The following is a 13,881-nucleotide window of genomic DNA, read 5'->3' on the forward strand; positions in this document are numbered from 1 at the left end:
CAAACCAACCCTCGTTAATTACTTGCTCAGCACTTTATTAGTGAACCCAGGCAATGGCCGAGGCAGGGTGAGAAGGAGAGCTCTGCAGGCTGTACTCAGCTCCAGCAATTCAGGTCAGCCCATGGAACCTACTCAGCCAACCCAGTGCCTCAGGAACGAATAGTCTGACCCCTGCTCCTCGCAGGGCAGGTAGGTCTCCACCCCCATCCTAATCCACTTCGCAGAGCAAGAGGAGCTGGCGAATACCATGTTTCCCCCATGGCATGGCATTTTCAGGGATGTGTGAGTCTCCTTTTGCCAGTCTCCGCCTGGCTGACCCAACCTGGCCAGTCCTGGGTGCCTCTCAAGAGAGCCTGGAAGGTGTGTGTTATTCCCCCACAGGCCAGGGGCAATCCATGGTTCTGGTTTTTTATTAATGTTGATGTGGGGCAGGAGGAGGACAGCCCTGTGTCAGGGGCCCTAATTGGAGAAGCCTAGCATCTCTGAGCTCCTGTTTTCTAGGGATTAGTGGAGTGTCTGCCAAAGTGACACTTTCCTAAGCAAACAGGCACAAAGAGAAACAGGTAACCAACCGCCTGCTAGATATTCAGCTCCCACACACGTTACTGGGAACATCATTGATTGAGGAGCACATTTCCCACCCAGTGGAGTGAGTAATCAATAGTGAAGTGTTTATTGAGTACCTACTGTGTGCTTGATGGCGTTCTAATGGGGGGAAAGGGAATGGATCAGTGAAAGGGGCAAACAGAAAAAGGATGGAACAGCCCTACCAAGTATAGCCTATCTGGTTAAAAGCCAAAGTAATGCACTAAATGTGTGCCAACTCTCAGCCACACAGGGATGCTGCTGGGCCCAGGAGGGGGCAGTCAGTGGGAATCAGGATCTTCGGGGAAGTCTGGGCAGGACTCAGCTGGGCTCTGAGGATCCCAAGCAGGATGAACCCACACGCGCATTCAGCCCCAGGCTGTTGATGTGGGGTGACCAGGGCTATCTCACTTGAACTGACAAATGCCTGGACCTTGGCTGGCCTTCCTGTCGGGCCCCAGAACTTCACCTCCGTACAGACAATCCCAGTTACTGTTGGGGTTTGCAGATTGTTGTCACCATGTCTTGGCCCCAGTGTGAATTCCTGCCTTTCCAAGGGATGAGCTGACCCCAGCCAGCTTCAGACCCTCGTGAGGGACTCCTCCAACACCTGTAGTCCAAACGTCAGGTACAGGCAGCGGGGCCACCACATCTGTAGGCCCATCTCTGCAGTACAAGGAATCTCAGTCAATGGCAGGCTGATTATCAGCTCCCTAGGGCTGTTTCTGAAAGATCATTTGCATGCACATAATAAATCAACTTGCATAATTCAGGGGAGTCATAAAGACTACTCAACTGTCTCAGAAAAATGGAATTGAAGTTACAAAATAGGTCAGATCTGAAAGGTAACTTAGAATTGAAAGTGTCCCGGCTAGCAGACAGCAGGGAGCCTGTGCTTGGGAGCTTCAGAGGAGCCAGCGAGCAAGCGCTGTTTTAGCCACTGCAGACCAGGCCAAGCTGGCCACGGCAGGCAGGTTCGCTCCCTTACTTTCTCATGAATCAGTCCTGAGAGTAAAATGCTTCAGGAAGGGAGTTCTAGAGGGCAGCCAGCCTGTTACCAAGAGGTTTTATGTTCAGGTGAACAGCGGCAGCTCACCGCACTTAGCTCTATTCATTCTGATAAGAAATACGTTTGATTAAACCTTTCACTTTTGCATGGGAAAGATTTCTCAAAACTGACGCATTTTCAATTAGTAAAAATCTAATATTCCATTCATATTCAAATTAAACTACAGCAAACATTAGTTTCTCACATTGAATTCAGGCCATTTGTTTTGCAAAGGCTAGACAGTATGGAAAAGTAGATGTGGGGGGAAGTAATACTCAGCTGGGAAGCTGGGGATGAGCCCAGGCCAGCTACTTCACTCGCTTTCTCTGGACCTCAGCTTTCTCATCCCTGTTCCCCCGACTCTAGGTCTCTGGGTGTTCCTCCCCACCTCCTCCCTCTATCCCCCGTGGGAGCAGTGTTTGAATTCCTCTGTCTAGTCTAACCTTCTCATTTTACAGATAAGTACTGGTAAGTAAGGCCAAGCCCCACCCCAGCTCACCCAGAGTAGCTCCATTTTTGTGTTTTATATTTTTGGGTTTGGCCATTGATGTGGGAAAAAGAAAACTCTCATGACTAATAATGAACAATTTGAAAATCACTGGACTAGACAACTGTTCTAGTTCTTTCCATATTTATTTGCCTAGAAGCAACAGAGATCTAAGTTGTTCTGAGTGATGGGGGTAATTGTGAAGGCGAGATATTTGGGTTCCCATGGAAAGCTGGATCATTAGGTTCACATAATGCTGTCGCTCTGAATTACTCAAAACACCGCAAAGGAAAAATCACCAAAGTAAAATCCTAACCCATCTGTTAAAACTGTATAAACTAAGAAGCAAAAATCTTCTTTGTATCCTTAGTCTCCAGGAGAAAAAAAATCTCAGTGAATGGTTTGGTTCATGACCCTCCCAACTTTTTCCTGTGATTATCCAGACATATCTAGATATTCTTTTCAATCAAAAAGTTGTTTTGTGTTATGTGGCCTGGGCTGTACCTTGCTTTTGTTACTTGGCAGTATGTGAAGACTATTTTTCCAGATTAGTACATTTAGAGCTACATCATTTATCTTTCTCCATTTAACAAGTGCCTATTGATGAACATTTAAGTTGTTTGTATGCTTTTATCATCATAATGTTGCCATGAGCATTCTTGTCCAGATATCTTTATATACTCTTCCTACAAAGGAAATTCCTAATTCATAGCATTTTCTTTCTAATAGAAACTGCCAAATTATGTCCAATGTCTTTTTAGTTGGATTTAAAGTCAGCTCATGCCATCTGATGCCAGATTAGCAGGAAGTCCATTATTTTTCTTCGGGGGCCCCTTCCTTGCCTATGAATTGTCCATGAATCCCAGGAGCACTACTAATCCAGTGAGACCAGTTCTATGTTCAGCGAGGAACCAGGAAGTTCTGGTCAGGCCACTGGCAGGACCCATTCTGGCTCTTTTCTCCCATCACTAGCATGCGTTGTCGATGCTGACAAGTCCCCTACAGTGTGGTGTGTCCTTGTCCACTGCTGTATTGACCTTTTCATTGGGAAGATGACCCTTACCCGCCACAGCCTTCCTTCCAAGGCGACAATTCCAGCTCTTCCGTGACATGCTGACCAAGGTTGTGCTAAGCCTGAGCTCTCGGGGGTGCTGTTCTTTCTGTTGCACTCAGGGGGCAGCTGTTGTTCCCATAGCAGGTGTCCTCCAAGCTCGTGTAGCTGGGCTGGGAGGGCTTCCCACCAGAGCTATGGACCTTTCCTATGCCTCACCCACCCTCTTCCCAACACTGTCGGATTCTCATATCAGAAACCCCGGTTAACAACTGGTCATCGCCTCCTCTCAAGGTCAGCTCTCCCTGGGAGACCACTGATGTGCTTTCTGACTTGAACCCTGTCTACCCCATGAAGTTCTGGGCCTGGAATCAGGCACTGTTCTCTGCACAGGGCATTCAGACAGAAGTTCTCCTGCTCTCTAAAGGCTTCCGTTCTTTGGAGAGCAGGGCAGGTAGTAAATGAATGTATACATAGGCAAGACAACATGGGATAATGGCAAGTGCCACAAAGAGAAAAATCAGGTGAGGTGATGGGGCTCCTTTCAGTTGGGGTGTCAGGGAAAGCCTCCTGGCGAGCTGGCATTTATTTGAACTGAGGCTTCAGTGAAGATGTGAGCACAGCATACTGGGCACGGCAAAGACGGTCCCATGGGAATGGCCAGTGTGACGCGTGTGGGGGAGGGGGTGGCCTCCCAGCAGGGCCACCTTACAAACAGGTCATGCCAACATCCCAGACAAAGAACTCTAAAGCCTCTCCCAGCGTGCCCCATTCTCCAATCCTAAATCAAGATTCAGGAAGCCCTGTATGCCAACTGTGACTCCTTAATTTGACAGTGTAGATTTTGTAACTTTCAATTTGGATTTTTTTATTTTCATCCAAATTCTTAATCACTATTATCAGGAAAATAAATGTTTCTGACTTTCTTGCATTCACCTCTTCATACCCTATGTTTTCCCTTGGTACAATCTTATACAGCCCACATTTGTTAAAAGAATATTCCCAAGTAATATTCCCCAGTGAAGAGTAACACAATTTCCTGGTAAATATCTAAATTGACATTCATCATATAAATGAAGTCAAAAGGCCAGGAAATGAAATCTTCATCTTTTTCTTCTTTTTTTTAACAGAACCTGGGCCTACACCAGACCTGTATGAGTATAAAAGAGAAAGACTAATTTTCCCTATTGATTTTCCATTGTCTGACACCCCTCCTTCTGCTGTGATCCCCCAGGCAACAAATGAAGCATTGTAAAGTCTTTAATGGTCTTCTCAATGGGCAATTATACATTTTTTATGATAAATTTTGTCAGTCGTACAGCTGATTACATTCATTTATGAAAATGACTAAAAACAATGAATCAAAATTTTTTCTGTCTGGTTCCTTTGAGATAATCATCAGAGCCATAATAAAAAGTGTAGTAGGCCTGGAGCTGAGCCCAGCTCTTCTGTGAGCCAGCGAGTGACCTTGAGTAAATGAGGCGACCTATCTGAGCCTCTGTGCTCTTATCTGTATGAAAGGGAAAGTAGCAGGGCCCACTCTACTTCAGCTGGAGTTGTTGGGGGGCGGGAGGGGGCGGGTGTTCTGTGAAGGGGCACCTGGATGTTCCCAGTCCTTAAGGTGGGCGCGGTATGTACCCATTTGTTTCATTACTCATCTTTAAATTGTTCTTGCACATTCTTGCACACACATCTGTGATGTGTGTGATATATTTCACAGTAGATTTCTAAGAAAGTCAATACTGTTGACAGACTCGACAAAAAGTCAATGCAGACCGAGTTTTCCTATGGACCTCCTAGCAAACAGCATAAAACTAGACAGAAGACAAAACAATTTTCCCCTCTAATCAAAACATGTCCTTCCTAAAGAGTTTAATTGAAAAAGTGAAGATTTCGAATAAAACAACAGGGTGTGTCATGCTCAGGACAGCTCCCTCCCTCACGGCCCTCCCTTCCTCCTCACTTAAGGTTTCTATATTTCTCTCCAGAAATAGCCTGGAAAACCAAAGATAAACAGAGAATCTTGAAAGCAGCAAGGAGAAAGAAACACATAGAAATAAAAAGACTAACAGAGCACTGTCACCTGAGGATATGTGCTTATTGATTTTGAGAGAGAGAGAAACATTGATCAGTTGTCTCCCGTGTGAGTGTGACTGGGAATCGAACCCACAACTTAGGTGTGTGCCCTGACTGGGAATCAAGCCTACAACCTTTTGATGTACATACAGGACAACTCTCCAACCAACCGAACCACCTAGCCAGGGCTGCGTCGCTCTTTTATGTAGATGGAAGCACATTACATATGCTGCTCTGTACTTGGCATTTTTTAATTTATCTTGGAGAGCTCCCAATATCAGCCTTATGGATCGAAATTCTTCACCCCCCACCCTGCAGTATTTCTTTGTGCAGCTATGCTACACTTTAACCAGAGCTCGCTGGTAAATACTTAGGTGGTTTTCCGTTTCTACTCTCGCTCACCTTTCTGCAACAACCGTCTTTATGCTTACGTCTTCTCACACACACATGTGTGCATCTGCAGAGTAAATCCCAGAGTATATGGATGGATCAAAAGCTAGATTCATGTAAATTTCGGTAGCTATTGCCCAAATCCCTCCAAAGAGACAGAGTATCCCTTTACACTTCCATCCACAGGACACAGGAGCACTGCTTTCCTGATGGGCCTGTGACATGTGATCTCTCCGTCTTTACTTACAAACCTAAAAGGCGAAAATAGTATTCCATCGCTTGGGTTTATTTCTTTAGCTCTAAGTGAAGATGAAGCTCTTTACTTTTTCTGAACTTCACGTTTGGGTCCATTGCCCATTTTTCTTTTGGTTTCTTGTTCCTTTACGTGTTGCTTCGAAACAGCTCTTTATATGCAAGCCCTTTGCAAGTATTTTCCTAGGTTTGTGTTTCTCCTTTGTTATTGCTTGTAGTACTGGTGTTTTACCTCTGGTAGAAACTTTAAGTATTAGGTAGTCAAATGTATTGATTCAATCTCTCTCTATATGTAGTATGGGGTTGTTTTGTTCTTAGAAAAGTCTTTCCTCTTCTAATGCTATTATATTTTCCCCAGGTTTCCTCAAGTACCTTTACTAGTTTCTTTTTTACTTTTAAATTTTTGATCAGTATCATTTAAATAACTTATTTAATGTAAGGAGTGAAGTAGGGATTCAGCTTCTGTTTTCTCCTGGAATGTCTATCCAGCTGTGTCAACTTTATTTCTTAACTAATAAGTTTTCTCCCTACAGCTTGAAAAGCCACATGACTTGGATCTAAAAATTGCCTTGTCTAGATATTGAAAATTCTTGGATGATGAATTGATAAATTAACCAAGTTCTTAGTATATTCAAGGAATCGTCAAAACAACAGTATAACAGAGTGGGCTTACCATGTGCTGGGCCTGTTCTAAATGAGCTGCATGTATGTGTTCATTTAATAAGGCAGGTGCTGTGAGCTTTATGACAGGCAAGGACACTGAAGCACAGAGAGGTTAAGTAACTTGTCTAAAGTCACACTGCTATGAACGTGCTTTGAACACAGGCAGTTTGACTTTAAAATCCATGCTTCTCTCCACATATTTTGCTGCCTTCGTGAAATGAAAAATGCTTTTGTGCATGCTTCCTACATGCTAGGCTCTGTTTTAAGAACTTCACACATAACACTTTTATTTAATCTTCACAACAATCCTAAGAAGTAAGCACTAATGCTCTCCCCATTTTACCGACAAGCAAACTGAGGCAGAGAGTAACTGGAGGACAGACAAAACGGGAGGGGGAGCAGCATGTGGTGAGTCCACAGAAGGAGGAATTTTGCTCTGTCTTTAGAGCAGCAAGGAATCACAGACGTGTTTGAATCAGGACGGACCCCATCAGATTGGTTTTTTGTGAAGTTCATTAGGAGCAGTGTGGAGAATGGATGAGGGAAGGGGCTGCACAGTGGGTGTGGGAGACCCAGATATCAGGCTAACACCTCGCTGCAATGACACCTCCAACCCCAGGTGCCATCCAGTGGTGAGTAGGTGGCATCCACATGGCCTGAAATAACTACCCTCTGGGGCTTATATTGTTTACATTTTCAGTGAAAACAAGTGTCCCTGCTCACCCAGCTTATGAGTGCTTGCTCCTAACCACTGAGCCCGTCGACCCTCTGTATTCAGGCCCGCAGACTGAGACCTTTAGACTCTGGGGGGCCGGCTTAGTATAGTCTTGAAAATTGAATTTGGCAATTCCTTCACCACCCTCTGTCTCTCCAATAGAAATCAAGGAAATTCTATTGACATCGTTGGTAGATGAGCTTCCAATATCAAATATCTTCAGATGTTTTAAAGATTTCTTTTGTGTCTTAGGTTAACTTTTCCTAGGACATCTATATATTCTCCCAAAGTTACTTTGTGAATTTTTATAATTGCTCTTCTTGTGTGAATAAAGGGCAAGCTCACGGGCCCCCTGCCTGTTGTGCTGCTATTAATCACAGCCTCTCTCCCCCCGCAGATCCGCGTGATGGTGGACCTGTGCAACAGCACCAAGGGCATCTGCCTGACAGGTAGGCTGGCTGCGCCCACCCCCAGCGGCCACGGGCGCACAGGCATGCTAGCCAAGGACCGGGGCGGAAGGAGCACCTAGTAACACTGTAGGTTATAGAAATACATGTTGGTTTACTTTTAGCAGATGTTTTTAATGGCATGAAAATCAATTGTCACATAATTATGAAAAATAATATTTTCAGTATTGCCATAGAAATATAGCCATGAAAAATAATGAGGTCTCGGGTAATTAGAAATGTGTGGTACCTTGAACCAGAGCCATGGATGTTTTCCTATTCCCGTTAGTTTTTAAAAAGGAAGAGAAATAAAAAGACCTCGCTAAGTGGTAGAGTTCTCTTACCAGAGAATAATGTTCTCTTAGCAGAAATCATTATTTCCCTACATCATACACACATGATACATATAACATGCATGGGAAGCTCTAGAAGCAAACTGCTAATTAGCCGAGAAAGCACTTCTTCTGAAGCCTGGTCTGTGGTGTGCCTACTGTGTGCTGGGTGGGACTGCGGGGTCACACGCTGACCCCCTCCGCTCAGTGATTCAAAGATGAATAGACAGGAGAGGGCATGAACCTCTGGGCAGAGCAAGCCTTTCCACAAGGAGTGCCTGATGGGTGGGACAGGGGAGGGGGGAGTGGTTTTGATATGCTTGTCCACACCTGAATCATACAGACCTGCATCTCACCTGAGGGGAGGAGCGCCTGCCTCCTGCCTTCAGAAGCTGGGAGCAAGGAACTCATGCACACCCCACCCCAGGATGGGCCATAGAGCCTGATTTCAGACATTGCGTTTCCAAAGGGAATACATTACACTCTGAGGCAACAGGAAGAATCCTTTTCGCATTAAAAATCTGTTATGGAATAAATGCATGCTCTCGTGGACCTTGCAGTATAACCGAGACTCTGTAGCGCTCTGAAGCTTTGCTGGGCCCCTCCGACCATCGCCCAGGCTCTTGGGAGATCCCATTCACGCTTCACTTGTGCCCAGGGCTGCACTGAAGGAGCCTGTAAAACCCTGCACTGTTTCTACTGAGGAGTAAGAAACCTCACCCTTATCAGAAGTATTCTCCCCAGTACCTCCTATTACCTGTGTGCAGGAGGCGCTTACTGGGAGTTTGTCGAATGACTAAACCTGGGGTTTCTGTAAGTATTAAATGGGGGTGTTGGGCTGGGAAGAAAGACACTTCCCTGAGGAACCCCAGTCCAGTCTGACTCTCATTTGCTCGGGTTGGCCTCAGAGAGAATAGCTGTAATCCTGTGGCTTCTTGGGAAATGCTAATTGAATTATTCAAGTCACATTTCAGCCCTCACAGAAAATTAAATATCTTCAGAACAGCTTGGTCCTTTATTCTGAAGCTCTTGTGGCTTAAGCACCCTTCTTCCCTCTCCGGAAGTCCCTTTTCAGAGTTCCCTCGTGTGACGGTAATGAGTGCTGGGGAAATGCTCGGATGGAGGAATTACAGGCACAAAAGCCCTGTCGAGAGGCACAGGAAAAGCCTCTTTCTTTCTTATTTTTACAGTGACAGGAGGGCCATCCTGTCCAGTGAATGTGTGAGGGGCTTTTGAGACCACTTAGGGGAGATTGACGCGGCGGGAGAGCTCATCTGTGCATCCCTACAGGAGTGGTGCAGGAGGTTCTTTGGCATCTCAAATGCTTTTCAAAGGCCACACCTTCTCCTTTCACACCAGCTTGAAATTGGGCCTCCTTTTACACAGAAAGCTCTTCTATTAAAACTTTGGTGTAAAATGTACAAGTTACAACGTGAGGTGGTGCCTCGGCAGAGGCCAGGCTGCCCGGGTTGGGGTGGGAAGGCCACAGGACGCAGGACTGAATTGGCAACCTCAGGGGGAGGGGAGAGAGCCTTGGTCCGGAGCCCGGGGGAGATGTGGGCAGGAAGCGATGCCAGGGCAGACCCCGGGCTCGGAGCCTGAGAACTAGATCTAGCTTTACACTGGGCTCATCTTTGAAAAAGCAGGTGCTTGGGGGGGGGGGGGGGGGCTCATCCGGCTATGACCATGGACCACTTTCCTGTTCTTGTTCTGGGCTCAGCTGAGGTTGGTATGGGGACCAGGACTGGTGCCGGGGTTTGTGCAGCCTGGACATCTCAGGTGAAGATGAGGGCGGTCCAGTAGCTAAAGTAGGGGGTTTGCTGGTGCCGCGTGTATCAAACAGCATGGGCTTTTCTGGCTGCATCTTACCCCTGAACCCAGATTTCCTTGGATCCCCAGAAGCATCTCTGCTGGGAGAGCCGGGGGCTTAAAGAAGGCGGGCTCTTGCGTTATTCTTCACTCCCAGCGGCCTCCCCATAGGGACTCGTTGGAAAAATCCCTAAGCCCTCACATTGCTGATCTGCTTGTTAGGACAGACGCGCAGACACACTTCGAATCCAGCGTTCTTTCTCCTCACGGCCAGGGCTCCAACCCAGTGGTGACAGTTATCCCACTCCGCAGCCTATGTCCAGGGCAACATCAGTCACGGATCACAGCTGCTCTGAGCATGGCCTCCTGTCGTTCTTTCCTGGTGCTCCAGAAAGCTGCTAATTGGTTAGAATAGGCACCTGAAACAAAACCCATTTGCCATCCCTATGCTAATTTATTACGGTTGCCATAGCTCAAAGTTGAAATGCACCAAATAGATGGGATTGGACCAAAGCTGCAGCCCCATGGGGATGGAAGGCGGCAGCAGTCGCTGCTGGCGGCTGGGGTGGAGAGTGGGGCAAACACACCACACCAGGGCAGGGAGCAGGCAGGAAACTGGTCCTGGGGAAGCAGCGAGGCCAGGGAAGCAGCACCGCATTCGAACCAAACCGAGGCCCCAAGTCCCTGGAACGTGCATCAGCATCCCCTCGGACTTCATTTACAAACCACAGATTCAAAGTAAAGTTAGAATTTCTAGATGCTTCCACAGCACATTATTCCCAAGCACAGGCCCGTTCAGAGGTGGCAGGTCCAGGGAACCAGCCCCGTGCAGCGTTCACAGGACGGCCGCTGTCCACAGGTATTCCTAGCGGGTCAGAGAAGAAAGGTCAGGAGCTGAGAAAACATCCTGAGAAACAGTATTCTAAATGCCAATTGGCACATATAAATAATGTGACGTTTGACGTGATGATAATGCCGCATATCTGGGGCCGCTTCCAGGTGTAAGGAGCCCTGGGCAGCTGAATTGGCACCCTGAGAAGATGGTGGCAGGGCCTCGCCATCACTGGAGCTCCCTGCTTCTGCGCGCTCTCCTCTCCCGTAGCTTCAGGGCAGGGGCCCTGCTGGATGGCCTCCTACGCCTTCTTTCCGGGTGCTGCTTCTGTCACCTGCCTCCCCACAGATAGGGTGTGTCCCCATCCCTCTGCACCCCAAAATTAGGCTGGCCCCAAATTTTTACTCTTCCTGTAAACAAATAGCTCTCAACCTTTCTAGGGTCAGGGACCCCTTCAAGGATCTGCTGATCGTGACTGATTCTTTTCCAAGAAAATGTTCACATCAGGTGTGGGGTGGAGGGAGGAGACCCAAGACCATCTGCATCCCAGTCACCTGTCATGCTTGGTAAAAATGAAGGTTCCTGGGCCTCTGCACCCAAACTCAATTAGAATCTCCAGATGAGACCCAGGGAGCTGCATTGTCACAGGCACTCCAGGCGACTCTGTGGACTCAGATGATTAAGAACTGTAGCCATGGGGTGTCCTTGGATCTTTTGTCAGGAAACCCTAATCTAAGCACTTCACTCTAGTGGCACCCTTGGCCAAGGCTAATGTGTCCTAAACATATGGTTCCAGCCAGGACCTCTCTCCAATAGTCCCGCTGCCTGAAAATGGTATAAGACCGTCCTGGGAACTTTGAAGCCTACTATATACAGCTGGTCTGACTTGTTCCCCGCCCCCCATCTGCACATCTGAATTTGGCTCCATCTGCAGTCGGGAATGAGATTGATTTCTTTGGACCTCTGTCAGCTGTCCAGTGTGTGTGTGTGTGTGTGTGTGTGTGTGTGTGTGTGTGTACGCGCCATCTTGTGGCAAAGTCATGTAGCTCAGGCTACACTAATCCTAAAAATGTGGTGCCATTTTCAGCAAATTGTTTTGGCCTGAGGTAGGCCTATATGTATTGAAAGCATACCTTCAAACACGTGTTCTTCCATAGTCCCCATGTATGCAAAACAGCCTCTCGCCATTAATATCCTAGGCCTTTTTTTGCCTCACACAGAGCCCTGCTCATTCTGCTGAAATACCTCTGGAATGTCTAGCTTTTCCTGCAACTCTGCAGTCACCAACCACATTTATCCAGAGCCTCACCCCCAATTTTAGCCACAAAGACCTCCTGGGTATTTTCTCTCCATCCTTTCTTTTCCCTCTTTCTCTCTCTCGTCTTATTCCCAAGTTCTCTTCAACTTCCATCTACAGGGGAGATCTCCTGGTATCACTGACTTCATGGTATCAGCCCTCTCCCCTGTTTAATAACCTACTATAGCTCCCTACTGCCTCACAGATACTGTCCACACCTCTCTGCTTGGCAATCAAGTGCTGCTGCCCCACATTGGCCTCATCTCCACACACCAGCTTGATCTATCTTCTTCCTTCCTCACCCTGAATCATACAAATTCCCACCTCTGTACTTTTGCTCCTACATGGGATGTCCAGCCCTCATGCCTGCAGCCATCCCAGGCCCATTGTTTTTTCGGTGCCCCAGATCCAGGCTCACCCTTCTCTGGAGGCCTCTCAGACAGCCGTGTGCCCAGGCTGCCCCAGCACCCCTTTGGGGTTTTGCTTCTCTGCAGCTCCCTCACATTTCATTGTGATTGCCAAGTATCTACCTTCCCCTGGTAGGTTGTCAACACAACGGACACAGGGGCCAAGCTTGCTGCTGCTTAGTGAATTTTGGTGCACATAGTAGGTGCTTAGTAAATGGTGATTTGTCTGAAAGGCCACAGCTTGGATTTATGGAAGACCTTTCCCTGTAGTACTGGTGATCACATGCAGTCTGGAGAACGGAAGGACCTCAGCTGCTCCGGCTACAGCCTCACTAGCTTGTCTGAGTGCTCACATAGAATAACTGATAAGAATACTCTTCTCTTTGGGAAAGCAAAATCCTTTTGTTAGATTATGTGTAAATGATCCATATGAACACCCTTAGATTTTCTGGGTAATTACACACTAAGGAAAGTATTTGCTACCTGATCTGGGCCCTCAATTCGTCTTGGGCTATTTCATGCAACAAAATAGAGATCTGGAAGGTGAACTGTTGTAATGTATCCCGCGAATCACAGAAGGACGCTTCAAGAAGTCGAATTAAAGAGTCACATTTATTGCAATCCGGGACTATGAGGGGCCATTCCCCAAATCTTATAGCCATAAGATGGTGGCAAAACCAGACTTATATAGGCAAAGATCACAAAGGTATTGATTACATCTCAAGGTTTGGAATGAGGAACCTGGCTCGCAAAAAGCAGTTTACAGAAGAATTAAGCGTGTTAATTATAGTTTGGGGTCTCAGGGTCACTGAATTGACAGAAATACATTATCTTGAGCCCTCAGGTCTGGAATGAGGAACCTAGTTTGCAAAAAGCAGTTTAAACAGCATGTTATAAACACATTATCTAACCTGGGTTAAAATTAGGCATGTTATCTAAATTACAGTTTTGGGCCTAGAGCCCTCTGACCTTGGGATAACTGTGCTGTCCTTCCCAGGTGAAGAATGTGCTTCTAAAACCAGTAAGACCACAACCAACGGGATAGTCACGGTACAATCAATAAGGCATTCAATCGAATGGGATGATTTATACAATTCAGAAAATCAAAGTAACTTTTCTATTGTTAAGCCAAACAACAGGTTAGAGTTAAACTACAGTTTCAATCTGAAATGATTGCTACCATACTTCAGAACCAGCTTCTGCTCTCAGACCCCCTCAGTGGCCTAGCGGAGACACACTGGCTGGCTGGGAGCCCTTGGGACTGCTCTCATGACAGCCAGACCTCAGCCCTGCAGTGCCGGCACTTACCTGTGCCAGGGCTGTAGTGCCTACATGTATTGTCACCCAGGCTCATTGAATTAAGTTGATTGCTTGAGAGATATCTGATTTCTGAATCGATACAGTTATTCTTGGTCCACTGAAACTTAAACAGGAGTGGTTTTGGTTGGCAAATGTGTCTGTGCTGACTTGATTTTAAGAATCTTTCGGGTA

The 13,881-nt window shown here is 46.7% G+C and overlaps 1 protein-coding gene across 1 annotated transcript in view; it reads left to right on the top strand.

The window, feature by feature from the left end:
• The window catches only part of GLDN (gliomedin), a 55,336-nt gene that overhangs the window by 19,312 nt on the left and 22,143 nt on the right, over positions 1-13,881 (top strand). Inside the window, exon 2 of the mRNA XM_036301453.1 lies at positions 7,665-7,716. Within this exon, the coding sequence (XP_036157346.1) occupies positions 7,665-7,716 (52 nt within the window). The remainder of the gene's footprint in view (positions 1-7,664; positions 7,717-13,881) is intronic.

The sequence above is a fragment of the Myotis myotis genome, unplaced genomic scaffold (assembly GCF_014108235.1).
Source record: "Myotis myotis isolate mMyoMyo1 unplaced genomic scaffold, mMyoMyo1.p scaffold_m19_p_1, whole genome shotgun sequence".
Classification (NCBI taxonomy): Eukaryota; Metazoa; Chordata; class Mammalia; order Chiroptera; family Vespertilionidae; genus Myotis; species Myotis myotis.